This window comes from Haliotis rufescens, unplaced genomic scaffold (assembly GCF_023055435.1).
Source record: "Haliotis rufescens isolate VD_foot unplaced genomic scaffold, xgHalRufe1.0.p SCAF_4, whole genome shotgun sequence".
Classification (NCBI taxonomy): domain Eukaryota; kingdom Metazoa; phylum Mollusca; class Gastropoda; order Lepetellida; family Haliotidae; genus Haliotis; species Haliotis rufescens.
This window is the reverse complement of record NW_025964112.1, coordinates 41,242,369-41,262,662: the sequence shown is the minus strand read 5'-3', so window position 1 is coordinate 41,262,662 and position 20,294 is coordinate 41,242,369. Positions and strand designations below refer to the sequence as shown.

At 39.7% G+C, this 20,294-nt stretch overlaps 1 protein-coding gene across 14 annotated transcripts in view; it reads left to right on the top strand.

The window, feature by feature from the left end:
- The window catches only part of LOC124135962 (poly(rC)-binding protein 3-like), a 358,312-nt gene that overhangs the window by 327,422 nt on the left and 10,596 nt on the right, over positions 1 to 20,294 (top strand). For 10 of the 14 annotated variants that reach the window (XM_046501684.1, XM_046501683.1, XM_046501691.1 and 7 more), the window contains 6 exons: positions 992 to 1,024; positions 1,687 to 1,803; positions 3,268 to 3,387; positions 11,438 to 11,566; positions 18,275 to 18,394; positions 19,645 to 19,734. In XM_046501684.1, coding sequence (XP_046357640.1) covers positions 992 to 1,024; positions 1,687 to 1,803; positions 3,268 to 3,387; positions 11,438 to 11,566; positions 18,275 to 18,394; positions 19,645 to 19,734 — 609 coding nt within the window. The remainder of the gene's footprint in view (positions 1 to 991; positions 1,025 to 1,686; positions 1,804 to 3,267; positions 3,388 to 11,437; positions 11,567 to 18,274; positions 18,395 to 19,644; positions 19,735 to 20,294) is intronic. The other 4 variants (XM_046501693.1, XM_046501692.1, XM_046501695.1 and 1 more) reach the window with 2 other exon arrangements.

Sequence of the window (20,294 nt, the reverse complement as noted above, 5' to 3'; positions counted from 1 at the left end):
CTCAACACTCCATGCAGGGATCTGTGTTGGGGCAGGGTGTTGCACTTTCAGAAAAAGGGAGATAGTTGTAAGGTTTTTGGGAAACGCGTACAAGCTAATTTGCATGGAAATAAATATTCCCAACCTCACGTACAGGTGTATGTTGTATATTGAGCTTCTAGAAGTAAGGTGCTTTTTAGAAGGAAGTGTTTACATTGGCATGCTGTGCATCTACGTATATTTGAGCAATCTACTTTTCTTCAATTGGATTTATTAGATAATTTCTCAAGTTGTGGGATTTTGTATTTATTCAAAACAGCACATGGAACGCTTAAAGCCATGAAACTGAGTAGTTTTCAATTAATTCTATTAAAAGTTTCGAAAAGTTTGGGGAAAGTGTTCTTAAACAATTAGCACATGGCAAGTAAATTTTTGAACATTTTAATGGCTTACTTATTTTAAAACATTCCTGTGTTGTCAATCCCCCGATAGCATCGACAGTGGCATCACTCAACCTCCTCTCGTGGAAGTAGATGATGACCCAGTCCAGGGCACGCTGCTGATGCAGGCCCAGCTTGACTTAAATAGCTACAGACATGCTAATCTACACGATTGTGCAACCATTTAATATGTCACTCAAAATGCAGATTGCATTTGTCAAGTTAGGCAAGACAAATTTCCTTGCTGTGTGGGATGGCTCCCAATTTTAAATGAAAGCGAAACGTAACATTTTGCAATCGATGAACAAATTTAAAAAAAAGAACATATCCTTTGAGATAGGTGAGGGCACCGGGTTTAGTCAATGCTGTCAGTGAATCTGATAGCCATGTCACTCACGGGATGTTAGCTTCCATTAGACTTTTCGCTGTTGAAGCTCAGTGTTTAGAGAGAGACCATGTTGTTGTCACCTCACACATATAGCCCATCTGCTTAAGGTACACTTTGTGGACATTGTGGCTGGCTTCCACTTCGATTACATTGTTCAAACAATCTTCTTCTTTTTTTCTTGCAGAAAGGTGACAATATAAAGAAATTCAGGGAAGATGTAAGTAGAAGTCTTTTGTTGATAGATATCAGTGTCAGTATTAAATGATTTATCAATCGGCTGCCTCCGTCGTCTAGTGGTAGAGTGTCTGCCCGGAGAGCGGAAGGTCTGGGGTTCGATCCCCGGCCGCATCATACCAAAAGATGTTAAAAGATGGTACTTGTTGTTACCGTGTCTGGTGCTCGGCGTTAAGGGGCTAAAACAAGGACTGGTCGGCTCGGAGTCAGTATACTGTGTCTGAGTGGGGTATTCATATTAAACTGCGGCATGGTATCTCAGTGGTCTAGCTCTATAAATCGGCATCAGTCCGGACTAGTACAAGCAGCCACACACACACACACGTGCATGCAAGTCGCTATATAAGTGCAATAATCTTGGACGCGACGTTAAACCACAATTCACCTCACCTTTGTGTATCAATCATTTGTTGTCATGTTCATGAAGTGAGTGAGTATCGTTTTACGCCGCTTTTAGCAATATTCCAGCAATATCAAAGCCATGCATCACCAAGGAATTTCCTTCACATCAAGCTGATATTTGTGATATAACTGAATACTGTTCACTGTGGCACTCACTGACTCTTTTTTCTGTTTTGCTTCTCTAAGCTTCATTTAAAAAAATTGACAGTTGGAATCAATTATGACCTAATTTTGATGTTTCAGAGTGGTGCCAAAATAAACATATCTGATGGCTCCTGTCCAGAGAGAATTGTCACAATAACCGGCTCAACAGATAATATTCACAAAGCATTCACTATGATTTGTAAAAAATTTGAAGAGGTAAGAAAAATATTTCATGATCAATCAATGAATACATGTTTAAGAACAATTAATTGAATTGTTTTAAAGTGGAATTCGACCAAGCCCTGATAAACTGTAGTGACAAAACAGTAATGTACCGTAATGTACCGTAATGTACCGTAATGTACAGTATGTACCTGTTCCAATGTATAGGTTTCAGCTTATCTGGCCAATCTTTCCGAACACACATCACAGAAACATCACTTAGATTCGATCTAAGGAAACACCTTTGCAAATATTATTCTTTGTGTTTTTAAAATGGAATTGAGGTGGCTAAATAGTAAATTTGCTCACCCTTGATGGAGGCCGTGTTTTGGGTGTAATTCTTCTTGTAAGCCTACCTATGGCGCCGCTCTACGCCATATGAACTTAACTTTGGCTTGGATGTAAGACAATATTCTTTTGTTCTGTCCAAAGATCCTGTGGGAACATGTTCTCATACACGGAACGATAATAAACAAGCAAATATGTGTTTACCTATCAGACTAATTTTGAACATGTAGATGATCATACATATTTAGTTTTCAAAGTTCATATTCCAAATCTGTAGCATCCTCTGTGATAGGCAATATAGTATTCAGGCAATTAGCATGTAAAATTCAGAGCAGTGCTATTTCCATGCTAGTCGACAGCTGTGAAGTGTAATACTGTCTTCTGAATGACGATGAGGTGTCATGTCTGGAGGAGGTTCGTCAGTTTTGGAGGCAAAAAATGTTAAATATTTTTTAAAATCTCAACTCTTGCCAACTCAAGAGCATTGAGAGCATTAAACTGAATTGCCACTTAAATGTGGTAGTTTAAATTCTCAGATACGATGTTCCTCTAGCATTACCTACTAAATACTACCAGGAAGGCATTTTTGTCATCCAGATTCCAGAACTGCTTAATTACAGGCTATGTGAGATTGGTATTATCCTGTATTGTACCTCGTGACATAGGCTGGTGGCTTTGATCTCTAGTGGCAGTGCTTCTTCTTGGAAGATGTGCCAAGTGGAGCTCCTCCACAGAACTCCAACACAGAACTCATCCAACTCATTGCCCTTACGACAGTTTCTAATCATCACTACAGATTTCCTTCTGTTTAAGAGCAAGATACATGTATAGTGACATTTTAATGTTATATTTGAAACCCAGACTTACATGAAGATGAGATTTATGTAAAGGGGATTGAATGGAAATGGTGCACTATTACCTAAAAAGAAATTATGACCAGAAATGGCTATTTTGTAACCATAGTTACTTTTAGTTGTATTTATTTTCATGATTAATGAATTGTATCCTGTAAAAGATTGTCAGATATTCAAATTATATGTGTATGAAAATACCAATAATATAATATTTAAATATTATTACCATTGAAACTGGTATTTCAATTTTGTTATATCCTTTTCAATTGGTATTAAAATGCAGGAATTACAAATGGAATGTGTTTTTTTGCTTCAGGATCTTCAGAATACACCCACGGTGCCTAAACCCCCTGTCACATTACGGCTGGTGGTTCCTGCCAGTCAATGCGGCTCACTCATAGGGAAAGGCGGGTGCAAGATTAAAGAAATCAGAGAGGTAAGTAACGTGATGACAGTGGTGATGTCATGTGCAGTAGGGACACGGGTGGCCCAGTCGTCACTGTTCATTGTAGGTCCCTTGGTGTGCCAGGAATCTGTTGTCATGGGTTCGATTCCCTGTTTCCAGCACCATGCTACTCTTGGTATACGTCTAAGACCTACATCATTTCAGGCTTTCCTCCCACACTAAGCTGATATGCATGATATACTACTCAAAAGAAGTTAAGGGTCATCTGATTCTTTCATATTGCCGTCGTTAATCTGTCATGCTATGACAGATAAATTACAGTAAACTATGGTTATAACGAACTCAAAGGGACCACTAATTTTAGTTCGTTATAATTGTAGTTCGTTATAGGCATACATACAGCCTATTTACAGCAAATGGCCGGGACCAAAAGACCAGTTCGTTATATATGGCAGTTTGTTATAAGCATAGTTTACTGTATAGTAATATGAAAAAATCAAGTGATCCTTAACTTCTTTTGAGTAGTATTTAACTGAAATATTGTTCACTGACTCTTTCAACTACAGTAACAATATGAGAATTGGGAAAAGGTCTGCTGAGCATGAATAGTGCTTGGACAGGTACTATCTTAGACCAACTGTTGCTATGGCACTGGACCTTGTGTCGATCAGTGGTGCCGTTGGTTTGATTGGACCAGGCCCGCTCCCACTTCAACAGTCACTTTACAGTGGAGGTACTGCTGACCTCAGCATAGAACCCCACCCCCACCTAAGATGAAGATGGCATCTATTGTGATCCAAATAGCCCTGTTGATTGTCTATAATGATTGGAGGGCCTGGAACAATTAATGTGTCAGCCGACTCGCCCAATGATAGGGATAAGACACCATGACATATTTATCATCTGAGGTCATATGGCAAACAACACACCATGTGCTTTCAATTATGCCACAAGACAGAATGAGAGACTGTATATTTCATTTGAAGCTAATCCAGGATTGATAAGTTTTCGACATTTGCAAAGATAGCCAGATAGGTCATGTTTATTGCCGCATCGTGCAGTATGGAGGAGCTTTGTTAACAGATAAATCTTTGCGTTCACTGGATAGCAGTGAATGTGAGAGGGAATTTTTGTTTAAATAAGGACATAAGGATAATTGAAACAATCATTGCTGTACAGGGTTTACCTTTTAAGTTTAGTGATCTGTTCAGCAGGATATTTGTGATGGACATTGCACTGCAAAACATTTGATAAAAACAAATGCAGGATATAAACTACGGAATATCTGATATAAAGAAATGCAGGATATAAAAAATTGTGCGAAACAAGGTATTAATTTGCTTCACTTTAATCCAGAACATTTGTGGGTATTCTTGTTCGAATATTCATTTCAAAAGAGTAAATCAGAATTATTTGAAGTACACTGCATATATATATTAGTTTGGTGAAACCAGTCTTATTAATATCTGAATTGGGTGGTAAAAATCTTTAGATATTCTCAAGTAAATTGATTAAAGGTTTTGCAGTCTGTAAATGTCCGTTTGATTTTCCCTAATAGAGGAACAGTTCTGATAGATTAATCTCCTTTGTGAGGCCTCAGCAGTGAGGGTTTATCCATCATCACTCTGACCCTGACCAGTACACCAACAGAACATATTCTTTCAATCAATAAGAAATACGTAGTGCCTCCATTATGTGCCACAGTGATTGCATTAATATTATTATCAGTGAAAATAGAGCGCTCTACATTGCAACCCCCTCTCTGAAAGTGGGAGCGTATCGGGCCTGATGTGTTTAAGCTTTGGTTCGTTACGGAGACAGGCTCTAATTGTTCCATCACTTCTCTCCAGGATTCAAGTGGCAGTTCTTTGAGAGGGCAAAAACATAATAAAGAGGAGTGGATCATTTTCTCGTAGAAATTTGTGGGTTAGCGAAGATGCTGCTAGTTCTTTGTGTATTGCTGCATTGGGCTGGTTCCAGAATGTGAGGGTGTACGATAGATTGGATTTTCTTTATGTGTTCAAGTCAGTGATAGAAAAGCTTTTTGTGAGACAGTTTTTTTATGTTTCTAAATGGTATTGTATTGTTATGACTTGTGTGTCGAGTAGGTACTTGTAAGGGGTAATACCTTTTTTTATCAATGTGTCAAAATGGGAGAAATCTATTTATTAGGGTAAATTGTTTTCGATATGTTTGTAGCAGGAATCCCAAACAGTTGGCGTGTATTTGTCTTGGCATTAATGGTTTTATGAAAACGTATCATTCATTTGACTGGTGATGTGTCTGGTGCAATGTTCCTTTGCCAGTGTAAAGAACATATGGTTGCAATTTATTGTTATTCAATTTTGATGTAAAGGATGTTTTGATGTGTAGATTGCACAGTCTAATTTGAGATGGTCTCGTGTCAGTCTGTGTCTAAATACTCTGAAATGTCAAGTAAATACACTATGCATCATGGTAAACCGGTTTAAGCCTTTTCCTGATGAACAGAGTCGAAAATGCTTGCTTTGTTTTAACCTCAAGCAGAATATACTTTGATAGAAATTCTGTCTAGAGAATTGAAAGGTCAGAACAGTCATGTGTACGTTAGATATACACATGGACAAACTTAAGTTACATTGTGTTGCGCTCAGCGGCATCCATATTGCTTTGGACACATTGTTATCTCCTCAAATGAGCAAGCCAATTTATTTAGATGTGTCATGGTTGGTTTTGGGTATATGGGTATAGAATCCATCTTTGGACCACCAAGTTCGAGAAAATGTTATCGTAAATCCACAAGGATCAGTTCCGATGTCAGGAAGACCTTGCAGAATTTGTTTGTGTGAACTTCGGTGTTCTGATGTTGACATTTCTGGGATTCAGTACACGGCCTGGTGCATCATGGGAGTGGTACTTTTAGAATGCTTTTATTAGTTTAGTCCTATTTTTACCTGAAGGTATGTTTGATCTGAGACTGTTCATCTGTTACAGTGAATATTCCATAGTGGAATTCCTGACCCAGCCATGTTATGTCATATAGTTATAATTACAGGCAGGTGATGATGTATTTTTCAAATGGTTGGTTCGTGTAACATGCAGTTCACATTTGTCCACATTTCAAAGATTTTTTTAAAGTGACCCCCATGATTGTCTGGAACAAGCTTTCTTTGAAACTGTTGCTTGCAGAAACTTTCTTGTGGAAACTGTTACTTGCAGAAACTTTCTTGTGGAAACTGTTACTTGCAGAAACTTTCTTGTGGAAACTGTTACTTGCAGAAACTTTCTTGTGGAAATTGTTACTTGCAGAAACTTTCTTGTGGAAACTGTTACTTTCAGAAGCTTTTTTGTGGAAAGTGTTACTTTCAGAAACTTGCTTGTGGAAAGTGTTACTTTCAGAAGCTTTCTTGTGGAAAGTGTTACTTTCAGAAACTTGCTTGTGGAAACAATTGTTGTTTGATGAGTGACATTGTCGGACTTCAATAATGTGGTATTTTCTCATTCCACACCCATCATGAATTCATTCTGAAGATACAGTATCTTTTTTTTTCTTTTCCTCTTATTGTTTTATAAAGAAGTCCCTGTTACACAAAACAGGCTTTTGCCCAGGGTAGCAGAAAGCTCATGACATGAAAAGAATATTTCACAACTTATTAGTACATCTCAGATTTTGTTACAGAAAATAACATTCTTCTCACTCACACATTCACTCTAGTAATACAAATATACTGCATGTATTACATATGCATAAACTATTAAAGAGACAATGCTCAACTAGCTCTCAACTATTACTTTGTGGTACTGAAATAAATCCTAGGCTGACACTTAGTTCCTGAAAATATATGACAAATAACTCCATTTAAATTGAAAGGGAGCCCCATTAAGATGGGAGATTCTGACCTGAACCTGTGGAAAATGTAGACTTGCTTCGTTTAGGGCAACAGCATTACAGTAAGGGCTGACCAGAGGGGAAAATAATGTGTATCAGGGACTGTGAGACAGACTAACAATATCCATACACATATTTTAGCACTGGGGTTTGTCGAAGAACATGTTTCTCTGCACCATTCTTGAAATATGCCTCTATGACTGTAACAAGCTCATTTGGTATGAGAGTCTTGGAACAACCATTGCTATAAAATCTTTCAAACTTTCCGGATCAGGTCAATGAAGTTAACACTTTTTTAACTCCAGAACCTTCCAAATTCTTTAGATAGTTAAAGGGGTGTCCTTCTTCACCAAGTCAGCAAATAGTGAGATTCCTGCTGAACACGGGAGAGTTAGTGTTTCGCTTCTGTTTGAGAGCTCTTTTTATCTGACACCTTGGTTATTTGCCTTTGCTCAGTTGTGTATTGTTAGAATCTTCCTTTTGCACCCACAAAGACTAAACTTCAACTGAGAAAATAAACCCCAGGGCTTATATTCCCTGCATGTGAAGTAGGGCTTGCGCTGGGCTGACTTTTTAATTATTATCCAACACCCGGCAATATTCATTTGATGCTGTGATTCGGATTAGAAAATGTTGGTATCTATGTACTGGTATTTTCTTTTTTAGAAACATTTGTATTTGGATGATACTGTTATTTGCGCACTCTGGGAGATATGATGTAAACCTCTCCTGATAATGTCACAAGTAGGATTGGGTTTGTTTCCACATGCGTACGAAAAAACAGGGAACGAACGTGTACAAGATGGAAAACAATGTGAGGATTTCTCGACAAAATGTGAAAGTTTTAGAGGTGAAAATGAGATTAATTGCCACCTGTATGTGGATAACATCTGATTTGCTTTCTACATGGCTGTCTTACTTGTCTGTGTAGGTGATAATGGTAGAGATAGGGTGAGATATGCTAAAGACAAGACTCCAGTGTTGATTTGTTGTCAGATGAAGGCTTTGGGGGCCTGCATCTGTGCAGATATGTGTACCATTGTTGAGGAATCTGATCGCAGTAAGATGCAGCGTTTCTTTTACCTGCTTTGACATTCTGATAAATATCTAAGCTTGAAATGGGGTTTGTAGGTTTCAACTGACGTGTGAGGGGTGTTAGCGCCTACACATATCGTCCCGGGATTCTATGCTATTATGTCTTGTATTTGTCGTAATTATTTGCACCAGATATACATATGTTATGAATGGAATATTTAGACATTATGCCCTTTTGAATGGAAGGAGTATGAAGCAGTTTGTGGGGAAGGAATGTTCTTTGGCCTCTCTATCTACTTTCAATAACCTTGACTGTCTGTAGGAAACCTGCTCTCAAATTGTGTTTATTACTGTAGGAAACCGCCGAAAAATTACATATGTATTGAATGCAATACCTGGATTGAAAAGACTGGTATGCTATTACAAGAAGCATGTTTAATTACATTGGATTTTTATATACATATCTTCTTTTCGCCGATATGTTTTTATTCATTGTGTAACTCTTCACCAAAACCTTGACAACTTTTGTTTTGGAATGGATGATACAGTATCTTAGAATGCTAATGTGATGAACCATATTCAGATTAGAATCATTTTTTGAGTTTTGGTTAATAACCTGAACGAAATGATTAATTTTTTTTGTTCTTCAAGTATAATAAAGCACAAATAATGAAGAAGAAAATACTTTCTTCATTATGGCTCTTTTCTTGTGTTAAAGCCCAACCTCATCTTTTGTCTTGAAGTGTGATAACTGCAGCAGGAACTAGACATATGGTAATGTTTCTGGAACTGTCAGAGAGGTGCACCCACATAGGGCCAAGTTAGCTGTAGTAGTTCCGTCAGCGCCACATACCGTTTTCCAGATGGTTCCAAAATGGTTAGATCCAGACTGCAACTGCACATCACCTGCTGGGTAGACAAGATGGGGTGTCTTCCTAATTTACGTGGACTGTGTTTATTTGCATCTTATTAATGTTTAAGAATGTAAATATTTAGAAATCCCTTCTCCCCTTTATATATCACCTCTCATGTGTAAGGACTACGCCCAGAGGTGATCAGGCTTGTGAATATGTTTACAGATATTGAAATAAATATGTTACATTCCAAAATGCTATCCTTTTCACTGTGTATTTATAGATAATAGGGATAAAAGTTGAAATCTATTTGATTGATAGATAGGCAGAATGTTTATATAACCATGTGCTATTTCATCCTAGTGGGAGGAAGTCAAACAGATTATTATCTGTCAAGAACGAATCATTTAATAACACCTTTGAGAAAAAGTTTTCAGATAGAAAGAAAATGATCACGTATCTGTGGATGACATGAAGGAGTATTACAGAGCATGGGGGCTTGGGGTTTTATATATGTTAGTAATCAGTCTTGAAAATGCTAGGTGCTCTTGACGAACCTGAAAAAACACCTTTCTTTGATGTCTACACATGTAACATTGATTTGTTTTCCAAATTTCTCGTTCCCTTGTTACGTATACAGCTCTTTAAGATAATGTAAATATATTGCAAGTGATTCTGTGGCATCTGATTGGCTATCCAAGCAATTGTTTATGTTTGTTTCCATAAGCCGAAAAATATGAACGCACTACTGTTTGCTGATTGGCTGATAATAGAAGGGGCTGGGCTTGTGTTTCACTATTGCATTGAATGATGTCATCTGTTTCATACTGTTGTCTACAGTCTTTGTGTGATAATAATTTGATATGCAGTCTGTGAAGTTATTATTGTTGACAAATTTATTTATAAGAATTGACTTCAATATGTAGAAGTATAAACTGATTTACAAAGCTACTTCCACTAACGCTAAAATATATTGAAGTCAATTCATTAATGGACTGATGATTATCAGTTCTCAACCTCACAGGATCCCTGCCAGAATCTGTCTTGTTATATTGCCCATTTTTTATTCAGAGTTGAATAACAGCACATAATAGCATACATAACAATTTTAGATTAAAGAATGTTAAAGACAAACACGCATAAATAGTGTATTATTTTATATGCACTTGTTTTCTATCTGAAGATCTTGTACACAAAATATTAACGTCCATGAATGATCACAGGAACCCTTTCAAAGGTACATGTGAAGTATGTTTTCAACACTTGCCCCAATAAAACTTCTTTGACAGATAGTCTTGGTGTACAGCTTTCTGATGTTATAGATTATGACACTTTGATGTTCCAATATCCTATCAAAGACTCAAACTGTGTCGTACCTGTCAAGTTTTCCAGCAGCTGTTGGTGTACTTTTACAATATATAGCCCTGAATAATTGCCGTATTAAGCTGAGATGATATAATGCTTGGGATGATATAATGCTTGAAATGATGTCTTCATGCCACATAGAAATCTGCAACCTCGTACCATGGGTTATGGTCATGGCGTTCACGGCTTTATGGTGCCTTCCTTTCATATTGGTTTTATGGTTGATTCATTATATTGATTATTCAGATTCTGGAGGCTTATAGTGGCCCAGTCATCTTAAGGCACCACAATTCACTGTGCAGATTGTATGTTTCGAATCCATGTTCACCCGGATTATTTTTCGAAGTTTGTCAGCACGATACCCATACTCGTGGGTTTTACCAAAGTGGTAAATGTCTGAAACATTCATCACTTCAGAAATTCCACCCACATTAAGCTGACATGCCGTGATATGAAAAGAATACTGTTCAAAGCGACGGTTTACCAAACTCACTCACTCACTCACTCACTCACTCACTCACTCACTCACTCACTCACTTCTTATTCCAGAATGATATGTTCCTTAAAGTGCTAACACTTTCTACCTACAGTATGTAATGAAAAATGTTGTGATTGTTTGTATAAGAGGCTTTCATGCTAGATAAGATGTTGTACAACTTTATGGATAACTTCTGGTTTAATGTTTCAATGTAGATTCTTCCACCCTTATCAAACTAAGATGCAGAACAGAAGTTGTTATACAAGTTGTACATTGTATTATCACTCACCAACATCTGGGAAAAAAATAAAGTCAATCAGAATATGTGTCCTATTTTCAAAAGTACTTGTGGACAACTGTTGTTGACTTCCTCGAAAGTTTTAGTTATTGGCCACACTGGTGACAAGTAGCACATAAAAAATGAACCAAAATTGTCTGGACTTATCATGAAATATAATCTTGGAATGTTTTTATTTGCAGTCTACAGGTGCATCCATACAAGTAGCTAGTGAGATGCTGCCCAACTCCACAGAGCGGGCTGTCACCATATCCGGCACTGCAGACGCCATCACGCAGTGCATCCGCAATATCTGTGGCATCATGTTGGAGGTGAGTTGTGCTTGCTTGATGTGCCTCCATAGTGTGTCACTGTAAAGTGTCGCCGTAGTGTGTCACTGCAGGCTGTCACCAGGGTGTCTCCGTAGGGTGTCACCAGGGTGTCATCATAGTGTGTGACCATAGGGTGTCATCATAGTGTGTCACTGTAGGGTGTCACCGTAGTTTGCCTCCATAGAGTGTCACCAGGGTGTCATCATAGGCTGTCACCATAGGTGTCACTGTAGTGTGCCTCCATAGTGTATCACAAGGGTGTCATAGTGTATCACCAGGGTGTCATCATAGTGTGTCACCATAGGGTGTCACTGTAGTGTGCCTCCATAGTGTGTCACCAGGGTGTCACCGTAGTCACTGTAGCGTGCCTCCATAGGGTGTCACCTTAGTGTGCCTCCATAGGGTGTTAGTACGGGTCTGTCCGGTGTCTACCAGGTGTCTACCAGGCCTGGCTCAAGTCCAGAAGTTGGTACAGGCCTGTCCGGTGTCTACCAGGCCTGGCTCAAGTCCAGAAGTTGGTACAGGCCTGTCCGGTGTCTACCAGGTGTCTACCAGGCCTGGCTCAAGTCCAGAAGTTGGTACAGGCCTGTCCGGTGTCTACCAGGTGTCTACCAGGCCTGGCTCAAGTCCAGAATTTGGTACAGGCCTGTCCGGTGTCTACCAGGCCTGGCTCAAGTCCAGAAGTTGGTACAGGCCTGTCCGGTGTCTACCAGGTGTCTACCAGGCCTGGCTCAAGTCTAGAAGTTGGTACAGGCCTGTCCGGTGTCTACCAGGTGTCTACCAGGCCTGGCTCAAGTCCAGAAGTTGGTACAGGCCTGTCCGGTGTCTACCAGGTGTCTACCAGGCCTGGCTCAAGTCTAGAAGTTGGTACAGGCCTGTCCGGTGTCTACCAGGTGTCTACCAGGCCTGGCTCAAGTCCAGAAGTTGGTACAGGCCTGTCCGGTGTCTACCAGGTGTCTACCAGGCCTGGCTCAAGTCCAGAAGTTGGTACAGGACTGTCCGGTGTCTACCTGGCCCGGCTCAAGTCCAGAAGTTGGTACAGGCCTGTCCGGTGTCTAACAGGCCTGTCTCAAGTCCAGAAGTTGGTACAGGACTGTCCGGTGTCTACCAGGTGTCTACCAGGCCTGGCTCAAGTCCAGAAGTTGGTACAGGCCTATCCGGTGTCTAACTGGCCTGGCTCAAGTCCAGAAGTTGGTACAGGCCTGTCCGGTGTCTAACTGGCCTGGCTCAAGTCCAGAAGTTGGTACAGGCCTGTCCGGTGTCTCCCGGGCCTGGCGCAAGTCCAGAAGTTGGTACAGGTCTGTCCTGCTGCCTGCAGGGTTCAACCAGCAGATGTTAGTGCTACCTCCCAGCTGGGACACTTCAACTTTCAACACCACATTCCACACATCTATATGCTAGTCAAGAATATGCGTACAAATACTTCAATGTGATTAATACATTTCCAAAAGCTGCGAAACAGAGAACAGAGCGTGCCGAGATTCCTTACACAATAAAGTAGCTCTCTTGTTTTGATTCTCACAGCTGGCCTGTGTCTTTATAAGGGACATTAATATGTTAACAAATGTTATCATCATGTTTCAAATGGTTGTTAAGCAGTCACAAGATCCAGTGTAGATTCTTTGCACAACATGGTAGCTAATGTGGAACAGGGTTATCTTAAGGGATCAGACGGGATACTTTTTTATTATCAGTTGGTGAAATACCTTGTAGCCAGGGGATAATCTTACTCTAATATGTATCAGGGGACCTGTGATGTCTTAAGAAATGAATTGCAGGCTTTCTGAAGAAGGAAATGCTACATCCTTGAGTGAATAGCGACTGCTAATTTACTGGCTCGGATGGCTTCGTATTGGTGGAGGACGGAACTTCGTCTCCTCTAGGAATCCCAGCGCATCTCCAGGTTTTGCAGACATATGCTGCCTGTGTCGCTCAGTACATTCGCCGAAAAACTCTCTAATGATGATCCGGATCAAAGATGGGTCAGGAGATGGAGAGGTGTTCGTTTTGCTAAACTCGTCATGTGAAAGTTGAATAACAATGTAGGTGGGACCTAAATGTGAGACCCATGAAGATCCGGGGTAAAATAGGTCTTCAGCAACCCATGCTTGTCTCCCCCGTGAAGATCTGAGGTAGATAAGGTCTTCAGCAACCCATGCTTGCCGCAAAAGGCGACCCTGCTAGTTATAAAAGGCGACTAACGTGATCGGGTGGTCAGGCACGCTGACTTGGTTGATGCATGTCATCTATCTCAATTGCGTGGATTGATGCTCATGATATCCATCACCGGATTGTCTGGTCCAGACTTGATTATTTACAGACCACCGTCATATAGCTTGAATATTACTGAGTGCTGCGTTAAACAACAAATAAACAAACATAAATTTAGAATTTGAAGGTTTGATGGCAGGATGCCAGCTATCAAATAGTTCAAACACACCTATAAACTAGTGGGGAATCTTGTGTTGGGAAACGTCAGAGCTGTGATTACAGGAAGGCAGGGAGAAATGAGGCATGATTTATGCAGAGGGAAAAAATCGGTAAAAATCTCTTAAACATTCAAACTGACAGGTACATTTTTATTCTGTCAGTTTGCTTAATATGAAAAAGGGTATTGTCTTCTGCTTGGTAGTTCTCCCATCTACGCGTGTCGACTGCTCACAGCTGCATGCAGACGGTGCGAACTCCCAGTTCCTCATCAAACTATTGTGTTTCCCAATTGTAGCTCCATGCTCTAGGCCAGTCAATCACAGCACCTATTTCCTTCCAAATAGTCACTATCTCGTTAGGTCTTCATTAGTGCTAGCAATTCATTAAACTCTATTATTATTCCTTAATGTAATCATTGATCGTTGTTATGACTGATTAGGGGTCCTAGCCATATTGTAACTGCTCCCTAACTAAAGGGGAAATTATATTTGTGGTAGTGTATAGATTATTCTGGCAAACCTGAAAACATGAGATAAAAGGTTTTGACCAGTACAGCTGCGTATCTCTTTACACAGAATCCTGAATTCATGTCCATCACAGTACCCAAGTTCCCCATCCTTAAACAAGAACGAGATAAAAGGTTTTGACCAGTTCAGCTGCATATCTCTTTACACAGAATCCTGAATTCATGTCCATCACAGTACCCAAGTTCCCCATCCTTAAACAAGAACGAGATAAAAGGTTTTGACCAGTTCAGCTGCGTATCTCTTTACACAGAATCCTGAATTCATGTCCATCACAGTACCCAAGTTCCCCATCCTTAAACAAGAACGAGATAAAAGGTTTTGACCAGTTCAGCTGCGTATCTCTTTACACAGAATCCTGAATTCATGTCCATCACAGTACCCAAGTTCCCCATCCTTAAACAAGAACGAGATAAAAGGTTTTGACCAGTTCAGCTGCGTATCTCTTTACACAGAATCCTGAATTCATGTCCATCACAGTACCCAAGTTCCCCATCCTTAAACAAGAACGAGATAAAAGGTTTTGACCAGTTCAGCTGCGTATCTCTTTACACAGAATCCTGAATTCATGTCCATCACAGTACCCAAGTTCCCCATCCTTAAACAAGAATGAGATAAAAGGTTTTGACCAGTTCAGCTGCGTATCTCTTTACACAGAATCTTGAATTCCTGTCCGTCCCAGTACCTTATCATTGATCACTGGATTATCTGGCTCAGAGTTGATTATTTACATGCTGCCTTCATGTACTGCTGAAGGTGGCATGAAACAACACAAACACTCACTCCATAATTAAATCATCGGTAATGATGTAGATCCGACCAAGTTCCACCCAGCATATGGATGCTATTAGGTTTTCTGTAACAAGAAAGAAAGCTTCTTGACTGTCTGGTCTTACATTGTCTCCATACACTTAATTGAGGCAATTTTCTCTTAGAACAAGCCCTTTGATCATCGCACTAACTCATGTACTTTTGTGGGGGTACCTTCACATCTGTGTAAACAGCAAGAAATATCTGTGATATATATATATGACCATTAGAACTCAGATTGCCCTGCTGCTAATAAGTGAAATATAATATACCCTTGAAGCTGTAACTTCGGTAGATCTCAGGAAGGTCAATCTTTTGTTAATGATGGAGTTGTTGGATCATGAAAGCTTAGTGTAGGTGGGGTCACTGTGGCCCAGTCGCCTAAGGCGCCGCAAATCGTCGTACAGTTATGTCCCATGTCATGCCAGGAACCTATGATCGTGGGTTCGAATCTCGGTTCGCCTGGGTTATGTTTCTAGGTTTGTCAGCACCGTACCCATGCTCGTGGGTTTCACCGAAATGGTAAACTTTGAGACCTGCATCACTTTGAGCTTTCCTCCCATGCTTTGATATAACTGGAATTCTGTTCAAAGTGGCATTAAACCCTCACTCACTATCTTAAGTGTAGGCCAAGTTTATTGACGTAGGAGTAACTATGTACGAGTTTATTTGAAATGTAACACAGTCTTGACATAGTGAGGTTCAGGCTTCAAGGTCGACTTGCCAGATATATTTTCTTTCTTCGGCATGTGAGTGCTTGATGACTATTCTAATGAGAGTGGGGAGAACACAAGCAGTTCTGCATGTGTTGCCTACCTAGGGGGGACCGAAGTTTACCTTGCGGAGTGATAACTACAGATGCATATTGTCAAATCTTGGGGGCAGTGTATCGTTCAGGAACAGCTGTTGAAGAGATCCTGAGCATTGCGACTTGTACTTGCTGTGCTAAACCAGCCTGGCAATGTGTGCACGCTGTGGAAACGTGATTTCAGCAGAAGTACTCAACAACCCAGTGTTAAAAAAATGTATAGAAATATGAAATATGAAACATCTTACAGAGAATAAAAATCATCTTTTTGAAAAAATATTAAGTGGAATATAATTACAATTAATATCTCAAATCAAACAAGAAAAAAGAAAATGATTTCTGTATGTACAACATGGGATTGGCTTTCTAGCTACTTAAATAATTCTTCCATGAAAAAAACCGACTATGTAGTAACGTCATGAATTAAAGACGATGTTACGAGGGTTGTGGGAGTTGTGCATCTGGTGTTTGACGTCACATGCACACCTGAATGAATTGCACTGCATCTTCTACGTCAGCGTGCGGAATGACGCATCATAGCAGATCTATACCACAAGAAGAGGGTATTGTTTCAACGTAATGTACATGTATCTTTGCTGTACTCTTAACAGCTTCTGGTCAGGTAGATGTAAGAGACACTATCAGTGCCAAAGCAAATTTGCTTTTTGTAAAATGTCAAAGAAAAACTTGCACAGATAGTTTCTCGAGGTTTCTGCAGATGACCTTAACCTAGCGAAAGCCTCGGTGTGGTTTGAAAGCAACCCTCTTGGACCTTCTGTCTACCTCACCAGCTGCTTTCGACAGATTTGTTTCATCATTGCTTGCGCAGCCCAAGCCCTCCTACAACTACCTTTGATCACGGAGCGAACATTAAATGTTACGCCAGCAGTTCTTGCAAGCATGTGAACATTTCAGAAAAATATGGCCAGGATTAACTTAAGTATCCCTTACAATTGAAGCGGTTGTTTTTTCCCTCAAAATGATGCTTGTCTAAAAATGAGACCTACTTCTGTATGTAATGTGCAGAACACAGCCCCTGTGTTGAAGCTTTGGGAGTAGCTGGGTGGGGAGTAGTAGGTGAAAATACGCAGGTATGACGGCTGTCGGAAATTCTGAGAAAGCTGTTGTATTTTCACTGGAGCTCTGTAAATGCCACTTAGTCCTGCTTGTGATGGGTAAACAGCTACTATGGTGAGGAGATATTTATTTTACACATTTAGAATGAAATTTGCCCCCGGCATGTGTTTGAAAGCTGTTGGAACCTGAGGCATGAGAGCCTCTCTGGTTGTGTAGCAACTGTTGGTATTTGAAATACTTCTAAGAACACACTCGTTGCCATCCGTACACTTACTCAAGGAGACATGACTTCAGATGTTGCGTGGATGTCAGCTCCTTTCATACCTGCTGCTGTAGCCACCTCTCTGTTGAGCAATTATCCTTGACACCACTTCCGATGCATGTCTCAGTGGCTGTGAGACTGGCGAATAAAGTTCTGCTTACCATGCAAGATAGAATATACAGTAGCACTTGATTGTGTAATAACCTCAGTGTTTTGTTTTCAGGGTTTTAGATAAAAACTAACTCAAGTAAGCAATTCAGCCTTAGTTGAACACATGCATGACAGAAAAAGACTGAAGTGTTCTTCTCAAAGTGACATGCATATAGTTCAGGAATGTATTCCTGATTTGTTGATATTTTGTTTGTGATATTGCAAAAATATTCTTGACCTTAAGAACCACTCAAGATAACATTGCATTTTTAACACGTGACTGCAGGACAGTCAGGAAGCGTGATGAAGTAATTAACGGTTTCCCTGAGCCAAGGTCAAGGCCTGTTATATTGTTATCATGGTGATTGGAGAACTTTGTTTAGTTTTGTGTTACACACAGTTTCCGCTGTTCGTGACTCTGTCTGTAAAAGAGGTGGCCTTTCTGCTTATTTCAGTTTCCGGGGCGGAGCCCAGGCTAGCCTCTCTCGGTCACTGATCAGTGAGAACAGGACCTTCCACCAGGGCCTCAATCAGGTCTGCCTGACCCACTGTCATCGTGCTGATCGTCGGTGTCTATGTAGCTTCTCTCTGTCACCTTGTTATACCTCCGTCTTAACCACTTCTCTCTTCCATTTCTCTCCTCACAGTCCCCTCCTAAGGGCGCCAATATCCCCTACCGTCCAAAACCTGTAGTGTCGCCTGTCATCTTCGCTGGGGGCCAGGCATACACAGTGCAGAACCAGTTGGCCCCTGTGCCCAGCCCTGAGGTAAGTGAGACCAGCCACCAACCACTAGCCTCACCTCTCCCTTAAGCTTAACCTGTGTCCCACCCCTCCACTTGCCGCCTTAACTGCAGCACTGTTATATGCGTCACATGGTTCTTGGGACCTGACCAATCAGACACAGCTTCCTCTCGGGAAAGTCATACTGTTACGTTTCCATTTCGTCAATTGTTTTTTAAAGTGTTTGCTTTTGAGCACATGGTTATGTGTTCATGTTTTGGCATACATTTTTTGGTGTTTATTATGCAATTTTTCAAAACACGAAGTATGTAAAGGTTTAGAAATCAAACTTAATCAAAGACATTTGGTCATTGATATCTTTCAATAATCATTGACCAATTTGCTCTATATTTGACTTTCACAATGAGGAAGGTGTGATATGATGGATCGTACACAATTACACCATACTAAAAAGCATTGTGAATGTTAATCTCATAACACATACAAATAACATTATTTTGATAACGGGTGACCTGTAATGAAATTTTGAAAGACTGGTAATGCCAGTTGGTGCAAATTTTCGTTTTCATCAGTCAAGGTGGTCAAAGGGAAATAACTCTAAATACAGGAGAGCAACATATGACAAACCAGAGCTCGCTGCTTGATGTCTGGGAACTCTTTTGCCTTGTGGTAGCTTTGTATGACACTGATCAAAATATATGTTTTGTGAGTTCTCGTTAATGGAATGTTTCATGTTAAGTGATGATTTGAAGTCTCATTTTGTATTTTTGGACTATGAAAAAGCATGGGCATTTATGGAATAATTTGGACCATTTTGTCTTTAGCATTATTTTTTATGCATGTGGATTAAAACCATTATTTGTATAATTTAGCTCCATATTTGTCAGAATTGAAAAATGGATGCATTAATTGCTTGCTCAATCTGAATGGGGATCAAATCGACAAGACAAATCTGAATTATTTGTGAAAGAAATATGTACTTAGCTAATTTTTCAACTTCACAAGAGTTAAATAATTTAATAATTTAATTGTAATTTGTATCATGCCGTTTTTTTTATAGAAATTTCTCAAATGGCTTGTAACTTGAATGATCCATGTCTTGACATATATACACTGTTGGTTGTCTGGCATCCGGCATAATAGACCTTTTTAATTAGTTGTTTTTTTAATTGCATGTTTATAAAATGTCCAGAAGTACAGGGCAAATGTGTGCATGCTTTGTGTGCTTTTTAACAAGAATGCAAATTTACTCCAATTTTTGTTTGTTAATTAAGTGCCCCCCCTTAACGAGAGGAATCCGGCCACAGGTAGGATATCAAAATATCATGGATATGTTTGGTGCTGCAAAGACTGCTCCACAGATGGTACTTTGCTTTCATTATATTTATAATCCGATTATTTAGAGTGCCAGTGTAGGAGACTTTAGTCAGACTCCCCCTTATCCTGACTGACTTACTTCAATATCATTCCATTTCTTCCTACCAATTATACTTGCAAAAATTAATAGTAAAATGGTGTGCAATGGCCAAAACTGTTCACACCTGATTATTCATTTTTTTCTATTAGGCCATGAGACAAGCTGACTATTGTCTCCGCTTACGGTATTGTGTATGATAGATATAGAAATATAGATATATCTAGGCGTGTCTCCCCACCTTTGTGTGTAGTTCCCCAGTCGAAAAATATGAATATTTTTCAAAAATGTATAAACAGATTTTAGGAGCTATGATTTAGCAATACACCTCCAATGTTAATAGGGTTTTTTGTATCTAGTATAGTATACTACACTAATATGATATAGTTGAATAATTCTCACCTGGAGTATTGTGATAGCTGTAATTGTTTCATATTGGTACTGTCCACTGCATGCTAACTGTGGTCCTGTGTGGCAATGTCTGTAATGTTTTAGAGCATTGTTTTATTT